At 44.2% G+C, this 13949-nt stretch overlaps 1 protein-coding gene across 1 annotated transcript in view; it reads right to left on the bottom strand.

Annotated features, from left to right (window-relative positions):
- LOC147696878 (N-acetylated-alpha-linked acidic dipeptidase 2-like) overlaps positions 1-13949 on the bottom strand; it is a 476544-nt gene that overhangs the window by 141116 nt on the left and 321479 nt on the right. Inside the window, exon 13 of the mRNA XM_086933986.1 lies at positions 7683-7746. Within this exon, the coding sequence (XP_086790112.1) occupies positions 7683-7746 (64 nt within the window). The remainder of the gene's footprint in view (positions 1-7682; positions 7747-13949) is intronic.

The following is a 13949-nucleotide window of genomic DNA, read 5'->3' as shown; positions in this document are numbered from 1 at the left end:
TGGCCCCTTCCTCGCCTCTTGCCCATGGGCACCTCTCGACCCTATCCATGCACAAAGTTTGGAGGCCTGATCACACTGTCCGAAGTACACCGGGCATTGAAGGATCTACCAGTAGGCAAATCCCTGTGCCCAGAAGGCCTTATGGTCTCCTTCTACTGCTTGTTTCTACCCCAAATACAGGACCACCTCCTTAATCTTTTTTACTCCATCTCCTACGACACTAGTCTTACAGCCACGATGACCATTGCAGAAATAGTTCTTATACCGAAGCTAGGGAAGAATTTGTCACTTTGCGCACCTTACTGCCCCATCTCCCTCCTAAACACAAAAGGCCAAGATCTATACCGGCCTGATAGACCCAGACCAGGTTATGTTTATATGCCAGAGCCAGGGAGCGGGTAACATCCGGCGCATAGCGCACTTGGTAGAGAAAGTCCAGCAGCGGGACATCCCGTCTTGTTTACTCTCCCTAGACGCTGAGAAAGCTTTTGATAGGGTGGACTGGACATTCCTCTGAGTGGTCTTGCAAAGGATCCGGCTTGGGCCAATTATGGTCACCAGGAAAATGGCACCCTATGTCGCCCCCACGAGCAGATCTGGGTTAATGGGCTTCTTTCTCCCCCGTACACATCTGCAGAGGTACCCGACGAGGCTGCAAGCTTCCCCCCCACTCATCGCTCTGGCAGTGGAGCACCTGTGCGATAGCTATCTGCCGGTCACCTAATATCAAAGGTATCCTGTTGGCAGTGATGAACATAAGGTTGTTTCTACTTACTCTGACCACCCTCAGGGATTCCAACTCCACTGGTTTCTCTTCTCCATGCGTACAAACAAATACCGGCCTCAAGATTAACACTGCTAAATCACAGGTGCTGAACCTATCACTCTCTCCACAGGAAGTCCTTGAATTTAACACACCATGTTCCAATGGACGAACCACCCGATCCTGTACCTAGGTCTTGATGTGACCTCCACACTGGCCTCATGGTCCCAAGCTAATTGGCTGGAGTGACGGCGCTCTGTCCTGAAAGACGTGAGGTGTTGGAAACTCCTACCTATGTTGTGACTGGTGGTCTCAACGCAGTAAAGATGTCAATATTGCCGAAAATCTTGTACCTATTTCAAACTCTCCCTAAACATATTCCCCAAACAGCCAATATAAGCCTCCAGAGAGATATGAACTCCTTCATTTGGGGAAACGGCCAACCAACGTTCTCCAATAAGGTACTCATGCCACCCAGAGATCGGGGAGGACTTGCCTGTCCCAAACTCCACGTTTACTATTAGGATTCACAGCTTCGCTATAACTCTGCGAGGGTGGTTTACGAAAGCGAAATACACTGGTTTCATATGGATCATGCAGGGGTGTGCAGACATCTCTGGGACTAAGCCTAGCTTCCAAAGCAGTCACCACCCCCAGTGCCTACATAGCCACCCCAATGAGAACAGTTCTAGACATATGGGACAAAATCGTGGTTCCCAAAGGCCTCACTTCCTACCCCTCTCCCAACACCCCATTGGCCCAAAACCCAAACTTTCCTCCGGCTTTGCTAACCCACTCCTTCCTAGCCTGGGGAGAGGGGGAGTGCTGCACGATCTGTTATCTCTTTGAGGTGTAAACCTTTAAAACCTTTGATCAATGCAAAAAAGACTTCCACCTCTCTGACACGACAGGACTGCAATAACAATATTACCAGCTCTGACATCGGTTACTCACACCTACTAACATACAAGGGGCAACACGCCCGCTCACTTTGTTTGAGACACGGGTGCAGTCTTTTGATGGCTCGCCGGGACTGATCTCACGTACATACCAGGTCCTACAGCCGCACCCCTACCAAACACAACGGCATTTAGTGAACTCAGGTACTATTTACACAGAACAATAGCAACAACTTTGGCATGACATTCTTAGGACCTACAGAAGCATCTCTCAGTGCGCAACTGCCTAAAAAAGTAATGACCCACTGGTATTACACACCGGTACGGTTACAGAAAATGTTCCCCAACTCCTAACCTTTGTGCTGGCGCTGTAACTACGCAACAGGCTCCTTCCTCCATATCTGGTGATCTTGCCCACTTTTAACTCTCTTTTGGGAGGAGGTCTTGAGCCACATCAAAGACACAGTGGGGTTCCCCATAGTATGGGAAACAAACCCTTGCCCTTCATTGGAAAAAACCCTCCACCCTACCCATCCCGCTGTGGTTCACTTGCCTCTGGCACACTATGGCAATGGAGCTTTTAACTTCCTTATCATACACTCACGCATTCTTGGCAACCATTGCTAGGACATCTTTCCAAACTAGAACATTCTTGCTTCAACCCCCCCGCCTCTGCGCCCTTCTATTCTTTGAAGACACACTGTGACACACTGTTACCGCGCGAAGATGAACTCTCACAGTGAAGTAGCCTACTCTATAACGGGTGTGCAACTCCCTACCCATCCCCCTTCACCCTGCCACTACTACCCCAATCCCTAAACCTCTCTTCACGCCCCCCATTGTATTTGACCAGTCTTCAAGTTGCGACTTCCCTTGGCCCCCTCTCCCTCTTCCCACCCTCCCTCGTTATCTTGTTTTACTATATCAAATTAGTTCTCTGTCTTTATACCGCAGCACCCACTCATTCAGGCTGCGTGATCAAACTGTATGTTTTCCACTGTGAAATGTACCTATGCTCTTCTATAAATATCTAATAAAACAGATTTTCAATAAGAAAACGTTCTATGGCAGAAAAATACGAGGAAACACTTGTTGTCTCCTTAACATAAGTAATAAAAAAAATATATACCCTTGGGATTTTACAGGTGCGTGTTTCAGTTGCCCCGATTGCTGATTTTCATTTAGACTAAGACTCTCGGGCACTTCACACTATGTTTAAAACTCCTGGTTAAGTGCTGACAGCTTTGACTGGTATGGAAACTGAAAGAGATGAAATGTAAACTATTTGACTAGGATCACATCAATTAAAACCCAAGTTTAAGACACGTCTATGTGGACGGACAAAAGTCAGTCAGTGTCAGGCTGGGGCCCCTTATAGACCAGTACTTCTAAGAAAGCCTGGTCTTTTGGTTCACAGGGTCATACATACCATTACATGTATGTTATATTCAGACATGACCATTTTCAGATCGATAGTACAAACGATAGAGATACAAACAAACAATAAACACCCTGAGGCACACATGCATGCACACACACATACACACATGGACATGCACCACTCATGGAGGACCACAGATGGCAATTAGCACATGAAGGTAGACACAGCGTGCTTGCCCAGGTACACACACCCACAGGCAGAAAGAACACATACAGATACACAGCTTCTGATGCCCCTCTTACAGACTGCACTGTCTTTATCACTGTGCAGATGTCGTGCAACAGTAGACTCCAATGGGAAAATGACAGCGGCCCCAAAATAACTGCCTGTTGCCCCGAGCCTCATCCCATTTGCTGCATTGGGACAGCATTGTGAAATAAAGACACACACAACGCTGCTGGCACTGGAGTGTAATGAATTGAAGGTTGGAGGCCTGAGGTGTGCAAGAAGATTTTGTTATGTGTGTCACACCACATGGGATGTTTAAGCCTTCTAATCCAGCAAGAACTGATAATCATTCGCGGACGAGGTGCCCTCAAGCCTAAGGCCACTTACTTTTTCTTTTTCTTGCCGTTAAGAACCTGAGATGGCGGTCAAAGTGCATTGTAACAAGCAGCGACGAGGAGGATTTAGGAGGGGCTAGAGGCAACCTGGGAAGGGTGGGAGGCTGGGCAAGCAGTGTTGTGGGAGTGGTTTGTGGAGACGGGTGAAGGTGGAGCGCTGGGGCAGTAACACCATACCGAATGTAATGGAGCTCAAAGCAGAGCGACTGAAAGAAAAAAAAGAGTCCCTGGAAAAACAAACCCATAAAGACGAAATCGTAAATATCCTGAAAGTTAGGCAGTGCACTGTGGTAGGATACAAAGGACAACAAGGCAGTACAAAGAAGGATTAACTACTAAAGGGGAAGCCTTTTTGGAAGACAATCCACATTACCAATAAAAAGCCAATGGGTGAGCTGTAAGCCCATACAGTGAATTCAGCATGTCTCGAAGGATAGCACACACGCGTTGCCTAGGCTAGACCTAAAAGAAGACTACAGGCTCATCTTCTTTATACATGATCTCTATAAAGCTGTTTTACAGCTGTGGGATCCTTATCATTGTAAAAAATTATATTCTAGCTAAACAGATCTTTCTAACATCATGGAAATTAGATGAAATAAATCCAATATATAATTAAAAGGGCTATAGGTGTGATCAGAAAAATTATCACCTTCCTTCTTTGCAGGAATGTTTATTAAAATTGATTCAGAAATTCAGACTAAATCAGGTTGAGGCCTGGTATGACAAGAATGAAATTATGCCCCTCCCAAATCCAAGCAGGATTTAAGAGACGGGCAGAAACTCTAGAACAAATATGTATCCTGAATCTGATCACCAAATACGATTTTGAGTAATGGATGAATTATATATTATTTGTGGCTCTAAAACATGCATTTAATTCAGTAGGGTACCATTTTCTTTGGAGTGGCTTGCTTTATGAAGATAAGGGCCCCCCATGAGTGGATATTCTCAGAATAGGTCGCCCAGAGCATGGGGTCTACTGGAGAATTATTGGTCAGTTTTCTTGTATATAATAGATAGAAAAGCATGCACGCAGCAGCTGTTTAATTTACATCTTAATGGTTTGGAATCTCACCTTTGAATGGGATTGCTATATATAAATGGCAGGTGCCAGATGCACTAGTATTCTTTGTTTTAGTTTTTTAAATGCTTCTTGAGCATTGTTCACCCAGCTTGTTCCCAAGTAGGAATGGATTCAAATGAAACTTGAACAAACTTTTTGGCAATGAATCTGGTTTTACTTCTAGTGCATGCAAGTGCCAGAAATCTGCTCCATTGTTTGCCAAGACCTTGGCAAAGACTGCAAGACACTTCCCTTGTCATTTGTGGCTTTTGCCCAGGACATTTATGTACATTATAAGGGCATCCTAGAGACATGTTTTAATCATGTATATGTTCATCAATAGAGCAACCTAGGTGTTAAGGGAGGGACCAACATGTAAAACAAGCAAGATCACAGTCTATCCAATGCCTGAGCTACATTAGGTTTAACTTTTTGTAAATAATTGAAATCAACTTTGGAACACACCAGATCATTAACATAAAAATATATTTGAATTTGAAAAGCAGAAATACTGGCTACAGGTAATGCAAACTCTGCAAAAAAAACAACATGTAGCACTATGTTAGTTAAACGCATTGCAAGCTGAAAAAATAGCTATCTCTTAGGATGTCTAAAATTACTCTTAGGAAAATTAATTTAAAATCCATCAAAGATGGTATGTAATGATCCAATGGAACTGCAGAATATAATGTCCAGCCAAGTAAAACAATCTGAATTAAGAGTGTAGCATGCCTGATCCATCATAGATATATTTCTTTAGGGAGACTTAGGGGTCGATTAGGATGGCGGACGGACAAAGTCCGTCCACCATCCTGTCTGGGGCAGGTACCGTCCGCCACAAGGGCAGAGGAACCGTGCCCCCAATTAGGATGCACCCGCCACAGTGGCGGGTGCATCCCGCATTTTTAACATTGCGGGTGACGGTGCTTAAAGCACCGTCCGCCGCAATGCCAAAAATGCATGTTGTGCGTTTCACAGCACAACATGACAGGCACCGCGCGGTGCCTGCCATGTTGTACTGTGAAACGCAGGGGGGTACCATAGGTACCCCATGTGCACCCCCCCTTCACCCTGGGGGCCCACAATGGATCCCCAAAGCAAGAACCGTATGCCTTTTCGTGGCGGCATTGCCGCCACGGAAAGGCATTCCCCTCAGCCTATCCTAATATGGCTGGCAGTGTCTGATAGACTCAATACCAAAAGATCCCTGTACCCTGGACGTTGGTTAGCATACGCCTAGTAGACATGAGTACATGATTGTCTGGAAAATATATTATTTAATTCCAGACACACCCCCTCTCTATTTATGTTGATTTTATCTCACTCTTCGTTGTTTGTCACACCAGGGAGCTATTCCTCTAGCTTCTTGTTCAGCACCTTTCTGTTTGCACTTTTTGCTTTGACACTGTTTTCTTCTTGGAAAAGGAATGGCAACATTTGATGAGAAAGGGGCATAGAATCGGTAACATCTGCCAAGTTCCCCTCGGGTTGTTCGCCCGTGAGGTGCCTTCCTTTCCGCCACACATTTTTTCATTTTTTCATTTATTTACTTGTTCAAGTGTGGGTGGATGGACTGTCTCAGTGGGGCAGACATCATTGGATATGTTGAGTTGAACCCTGCCCGGAATCTCCTGTTTTAAGTGACAAACAGTGGTTTGTTGTGGACAGTAAGGCATTAGAGAACACACACCTAACCATAAATAGAGAGGGGGTGTGTCTGGAATTAAATAATATATTTTCCAGACAATCATGTACTCATGTCTACTAGACGTATGCTAACCAACGTCCAGGGTACAGGGATCTTTTGGGATTGAATATAATTGAGTGGAGGGCGATCCCATAGGTACCCGGTTTTCCCTCTGAGCTCCTTTTTGTTAGTATAAGTGTCTGATAGACACCGCCCCCATATTAAACCTTTTCCTCCGCGGTCGCAAGGCAACCGCGGCAGAAAAACGGAGGACGGTCTTCCCGTCCACCACGGTCCCCCCGCCATTGTAATATGGCGGGGAGGAAATAGGTGGCGGACGGGCAAGGATGGCGGACGGATTGCCACCGCCTGCATGGCGGTGGCGATCCGTCCGCCATCCTAATGGGCCCCTTAGTTGGTAATATCAGTGTCTGAATCTTTATTCTGGAAAAAATTCAATTAGGATTTATAGACTCCGCATGTAGCAAAAATTGGCAAGGCAAATGGGTCCAGTGTTGCCTGCTAGCCTTTTGACTTTGTTAATACGCGATTTTTGAAAAAAGTTGTTTTGGGGAAGTTGACATCATTCTAAAAAAAATTTTCAAAAGTGGCAAAAAGGAAAAAAAATTGTTCTCAGTAAGCTCTCATTGGCGAAGAAGTCCCTTCGCACCGAAGGAGCCTGTTTGTGCTACTTCTGAATCCAATGGCATAATGTTGTCACTCACAGTGAAGTTAGTCAATGGCTGATGTGAACAGACCAACTCACGCAAGTGCTGTGGTGGGTGGAAGGAAAGTGTGAATGACACAATAACAGACAACACCGGACCTAATGAAAGGACTTTACAAGTTAGCACAGGATTCGGTGACATTCCTAAAGAATTCGGCCTACAGCCCTAATCTTCTGTATGACCTTGGCACTCCTCAGTGATTTGTGACATTTTAATGCCATAATTGAGGATGTGAAAAGCACAATGTTATTCGCAGTAGAAACAACAGTTGAAATAGTATAGAAAATTCAGAACAACCGAGGCTAACAAATCCCTTGGTTGCTTGATCGGATAAAGCAAGGGCGCAAAAACCATGTTCTGAGGAAAAAAAAAGTTATGTATTTGAAACCCCAAATAGGTAATGTTAAATAGAGGACAAGTTTCTGGACACAATGACTATAAATCAAGTTATTTTTTATCTTAGGAGAACATCATCACTACACAGCACTCTTTAAGAATTAAATGTCTATGGTGTTCTGATCATACTTGTTAGTACCTTCTACAGAAGAGTCACTGTTGATGTAAGCAACCCCTCGATCCTGGAGGACTTTTGCTTTTTCCTGTTAATAAAAACAGTTTAACATTTTTAGCACAAAATAACTGTTATGCTTTGATGTTTTTGCCATGAAAAGGTAAACATTATTTAGAACATTGGAATGTTGGGAGCTCCGTTGAAAACAATGGAGTGCAGCAGGCTTTTAATGGCCGGTAGAAGCCTGGTGTAGCAACATTCTAATGATGCCGTTCACAGCTCCTGCTGAGAACAAAGGCCTCACAGAGACCGAGGGGATTTTAACCCCCTCAGGCCTTTGCTTTACAAATTAGAACATTCTGCTCTCTCGGGCAGAATGTTAAATGGCATTAGAGCCCTCCGTAGCGGGCTCCACTGGCCATTAAATGCCCGCTCCCTTGTTAAAGGCCCTCACCTTAAGGCTACATTATAACATAAGAATGTTGGGAGTTCCATTGAAGACAATGGAGTGGCTCAGGTACAATGATGTCTGGTATAAGCCTTCTGCTCCAACATTTCAGTGTTTGTATTTCTGTTTCCCCCTTTTAATTTAGAAGATTCCACTGTTAGCCAGTGGGATGTTCGAATAGTCTTCCAGCTGTTCTGTCTCAGGATATAACAGCTGTTATTGCCCAATCGTTATAGGCCCTTGCCTGTGCCTATAACTATGTGAGGAGAAGGAGGAGAAGGAAGCATCCACGTAACATTCCATCATCTCTGAGTTCTATGTTCAGACATAACATCTGTTTCGTCTGAACATCACACTTTGGTTCAATATTTTTTTTTATTAGTTTAAAGAGCTTTATTGAAGTAAATAGGAACAAAGGTACAACATTGCCACATTAAAGCAATGATTGTAGGAAAATTACAAAAGATAGTATACAATATGTATGTCCATAGTAAAATGAAAAACTGATATAATTACTATTGTCAAAAAGCAAAAAGAACAACTAGGAACAGTAATACAGAATTAGGTACCTTTGTAAATTAGCATTTCAAAGTTATAAATAAAGAGATAACATAAAGAGAGAAGAAAAGAAGGAGAAAGAAATCAACATCCATACCAAATATACTTAATAAGAAAGTCCGATAACGGACACCATAAAAGTTCAGAAAACAAAGTGATAATATAATATCTTAACATGATGAATATAAAAAGAATAAATCACAATACTCATGGCAGCTGAAAAACAAAAGTATTGTCTTTGTAAATTGTAAATTGTTGTGTCTTGTAAAGCGCACTGCTACCCGGAGGCCTCGTAGCGCTATAGACCGCTGGGGAACCCGTCCTGGCTTTCCCTGTGAGATAGTCCCTCCTGGGGGTCTCCAAGGTGAAACCAGGCATCCCCGGCATTTGTGTGGGGCCGTTGTGGAGATGAGGCAAGCTAATGCCCAGAGTTGCCGAGTGTGATCCCTGGTCGGAGTAGGCACCGATGCGAGAATTATCAGTCCGCTGATCCTGGTCCAAGACCCTGCCGCGTCGGGAATCAAACCCTGGTCCCGGGCCGTTCTCTGCACTCGGGTCTGCCGCCTCTAACCAGTGAGCCACACCTCTCTACGCATTACAGGTGAGGATAAATAGTTGGTGAGTGGAGACCAAAGGGTTTCCTTTCGAAGAAGTTGGTGAGAGGTGATGGCAGAAGCTCTATCCAGCCTATGATGATAACAGAGACGTTTAGCGACTTGTACAGCCCTCAGTCACAGGATATAAGGCTATATAATAAAAGCCCTCACCCTTGTTATAGGTCTTTGCAATGGCTCAGACATATCACTCGGTTCTGTGGTCTTTTAAGAGCCGTTAAGGTCTTCGGCAGAAGGCTGTATTCCTTAAGCACATGTTTAACATGACATATGTGGATGAGATGTTTGGATTTCATTACAAGAACGGAGGCTACATTATGCAAAGACTTTTAATGCAGTCTCCAAGCAGCCACATGAGTCATAATACAAAGGTTGCAAAAGAACATTGAAACAAGCTAAGACATGACAAGCATCTGCCTCTTTTAAATGCGGCTCCGAGCAGATAAGTAACCTCTCTCTCTCTCTCTCTCTTTGAAATTTCGTTATTTTGCTGTTAATTTTTAATTATATAGTTATAAGAGATATTGGTGGCCTAATCCCCCCTCACATCCCCCCTCTCCCCAATGATCTGCAATTTATGGAGATCACCCCCCTTTCCAGTCACTTTGTGTGTCTTTGATGTAATCCATAGTGTAATTATTTTCTCTTTCAGCTCTTCATAACTTCATTGTTAAGGCGATCTATTTAAACCCATACCGCTAACCGGCAGCACGTGTATAATCCACATTTCCCCGCTCGTGCTGCCGGTAGACGGGTCACCATCCCGCGCGCGCTTGACACTTAGACGTGAGTGAGGTGGGAGTCTTTCTCTCACCCCTGCTCGTACGAGGCGTATGTGAGAGACTCCTCTATAGACGCGGGGACATGCAAACCGGCTTTACCTTCTCCGATGTATACCGCGATGGGACTGCCGCAGCCGAGGCATATACGGAGATAAAGCCTGCCACGGCCAAGTCGCGCTAAATCCAATATTAGAGGAATTTCCCTTGGCAACAAACACGCTTCATGCATAGCTTGCCAAGGGCCTTTCCTCACCCTCCTCGATCGTCAGTTGACCTTCAGCTGTTTTTTCTCCCTCGTCAAAAGCGTCGCACGATAACAGTTTGTAATACAGGCCTGCCCCCTTCATTTAATCGCTCATTCTATTCATATTGAAAAAACTAAAGCCATGAAAAATGGAACAACTGTCTGACTCTGATTCAGAGCAGGCTAGCACCACTCTTCCTAATTTTGATAAGGGGGGTTTTAGATTCTTACTCCAAATAGAAATGAGGTCATGCATGTTAGAGACCCTTGGCCAGGTCATGCCTTACAAAATACCTCTGCCCTCTCAAGAGGATGGGTCTGATGAAACCCCTTTCTATGATAATTTACCTCTGACAGGCAAACAAACTAAAAAAATCTAATAATATTGAATTTACTGTCCCTGTGAGCACAGGAGGTCCTAGCGCCTCTTCAGGTATGTGGGGTCTTAGCACCTCAAAGCAAATTGGAGGTCCTCGCACCTCGAACCAGAAGATTGTCCATAGCGACACATCATCTATGGGTGCCCATCGCGGCCCAAATATTTTGGATGCCCTTAGCAGCACGTTGTCTCATAGTGCTCAGAATATCATGGGAGACTTCAACGATGATAATTCAGACGTACCTGATGAGTACATACTAGCCCTAGACGATGAGGATGTTGGCCTTTTTGACACAGAGGATGAACTTCCTACTTCTTCAAAAGGTAATATTCTAGACCCCTTAGGGGAAGAGATGTTTTCTCCCCTAAACTTAAAACATCCTCGTTCCTCTCAAGGTCCCTTCAGGATCATGTTTCAAAGTTTATTAAGAAATGGATACGCTTTCCCCTTGAAAGGGAGACTAGAAATATACTTAGAGCGGAGTGCTCAAGGCCTTATATTGACAAAAAGGCATGTCATACCCCTAATCTGGATCCTGAGCTAATACAATTCCTCTTCAGGCTCGGGCATGATCCTAGGAAAGGGCTAGAAAAATCCTTCGAGGGCTGCCAAGAACGCCTGTTAGATGTCCTTGGCCCCCTTAATAGGATACTTTACTCTGCAGAAGAGTGCCACCTTCATGGTACCCCTCTTAATACCGATTTAATTAGAGGATGGAGCCAAAGATTCTTCTGGGCAATGCTAATGGGAGCATTAATGCCGAAAGGCGTAGGTTATTTCTATATAAGCTCGACCCCAAACTTTCCGACATGGCCGAGAAAGAGCCTTCTTCTAATACTAAAGGCCTCCTTTTCAGAGAAGAGCTTATCGAATCCACTGTAAAAAGATTTATGATAGATTTCTTTCAAACTCCGTTTCAAACTACCTTACCAAGAGACATCCCTATTTCCTTAGAGAAAGAGAAAATAGTAGAGGAGGAGCTCTCCTTTGGATTCTTTAACTTTCATGAGTACATTTTTCCTCGTGGGGAAAAAAGGGAAAGGTTGGAGACCTGTAATAAATCTGAAAAACCTCAACAAATTTCTTGTTTACAGGCATTTCAAAATGGAGGGTATCCACCTCCCGAGAGACCTTCTCCTGAAAGAAGACTGGTTAGTAAAATTAGACTTAAAGGAAGCGTATTTCAGCATTCCTATGGCCCCGATCCATCAACCATTCCTCCAATTTATGTGGAAAAATCACCTTTACCAGTTTCAAGCCCTTCCTTTCGGTCTTTCTTCCGCTCCATGTTGTTTTACAAAGGTCATAAGGGCGGTAGCCTCCTTCCTGAGGTATTCGCCTTATCATCTACCTCGACGACATTCTGATAATGTCTCAAGAGCTCCAACAAATTCTCCTAGATCTGGAAACGGTCATGAACCTTCTAGAAAGCCAAGGATTCATTATCAACAAAGAAAAGTCCATCCTAACCCCCTCGAAATCTCTGGAGTTTCTGGGCTTCACTCTGGACACTTCCAAGTGTCTCCTTCTCCTACCTCCCTCCAAAATATCAAAGATCAGGAAACAGATAATACATGTCTTAAAACAAGAAGATCTCACTTTGAGGGAACTAGCCAGACTCCTAGGTCGCGTCTCTTCCTCCATTCAGGAGATTTTTCAAGGCCCTCTGAATTACCGGGCCTTGCAAAGGATAAAAGGGAGAGCTCTAAGGTCCGGTCTCTGGTACGAAGACCGAATCACACTAGATTTGGATGCCAAATCAGAACTAATCTGGTGGCTGGAAAACTTGGAAGCATGGAATGGGAAAGCAATCTTTGGTTCAGAACCAGATTTTGTTTTGGAATCGGATGCTTCCCTTCACGGTTGGGGTGCATGCCTCCTGGACCAGAACACGGGAGGGATCTGGTCTCGGGAAGAATCATCTCACCACATAAATTTTCTCGAACTCACCGCTGGCCTATATGCTCTTATGAGCTTCAAACATTCTCTTCAAGGTAGATGGGTCATTTTGAAGATGGACAATATTTTGACAGTGGCCTACATTAATCGTTTGGGAGGTACGAAGTCTGCTGACCTTTCAAACCTAGCCAAGAGACTCTGGATGTTCTGCCTAGAACACAAAATTGCCCTCAAAGCGGAATACTTCCCAGGGAAATCGAACATCTCTGCCGGTTGGAATTTCAGATTCCTATCGGACTTCAGCGACTGGAAACTCAACGTAGCTGTTTTTGACTCGCTGAATTTGATCTGGGGTCCTTTCGAGATAGACCTTTTTACGAGCTGTCTCACTTCTCAACTGGAGCATTACTTCAGCTGGATGCCAGCCCCCGGTGCTCTAGCAGTGAACGCATTCCTTCAACCCTGGTTAGGGATCAACGCATATGCTTTTCCCCCATTTGCAATGATCCAGAGAGTCTTACAGAAAGTGAGACAAGACCAATGCTCTCTAGTTCTAATAACTCCCTTCTGGCCATCCCAGGCATGGGTCCCCACTACTCTAGAGCTAACATTCGACCTTCCCTTTCAGATACCTTCTCTAGAGAACCTCCTTACAGACGTAAACGGAGATTCCCACCGCCTGACCCAGACAGGGAGTTTGAACCTTCTTGCTTGGAGAGTGTCAGGAGATCCAACGAAGTCTCAGGACTTTCGACATCAGCTGCTACTCTCCTCAGAGAGTTATGGGTGCCTGGAACTCACCACAGATACAATAACATCTGGAAATCGTGGGTTCTTTGGTGCCTGGAAAGGAATTTGGATTCCATACAGGCACCTATCGTTGATGTGGTAAACTTTCTGGCAGAACTTTTTGACAAAGGTTTAAGTTATAGATCTATTAATTGTTATAGATCTGCTATCTCCATAGGTCATGTTCCTGCCAACGGGAAAACAGTCGGTAAAAATGTCATCGTTTGTCGAGTAATGAAGAGTATTCGTCTGAAGAGACCTCCGACACCAAAATATAATACCCTCTTTGATGTTAACTTGATTCTAGATCTTTTCATCTCATGGCCCGACAATTCTCTTTTGAATAGAAAACTTCTCTCCATTAAACTCGCTACTCTTCTTTGCCTTAACTCTTGTCGAAGAACAGATCTTATAATTTATTCGGAGTTAAATTTGAAGTTTACAGAAGAACCAAAACCATGTCTGACTCAATCTTTTATCCTCGTTTCGACCCTTGCCCGAAACTTTGTGTAGTTGAATGTATGAAGATGTATGATCAAAAAATGTCTAACCTTCGCCCTATTAATGAGAAACAACT

This window comes from Lissotriton vulgaris, chromosome 8 (genome assembly GCF_964263255.1).
Source record: "Lissotriton vulgaris chromosome 8, aLisVul1.2, whole genome shotgun sequence".
Taxonomy (NCBI): Eukaryota; Metazoa; Chordata; class Amphibia; order Caudata; family Salamandridae; genus Lissotriton; species Lissotriton vulgaris.
Note: the sequence above shows the minus strand (reverse complement) of the source record. Positions and strands in the feature narration are given on the sequence as shown.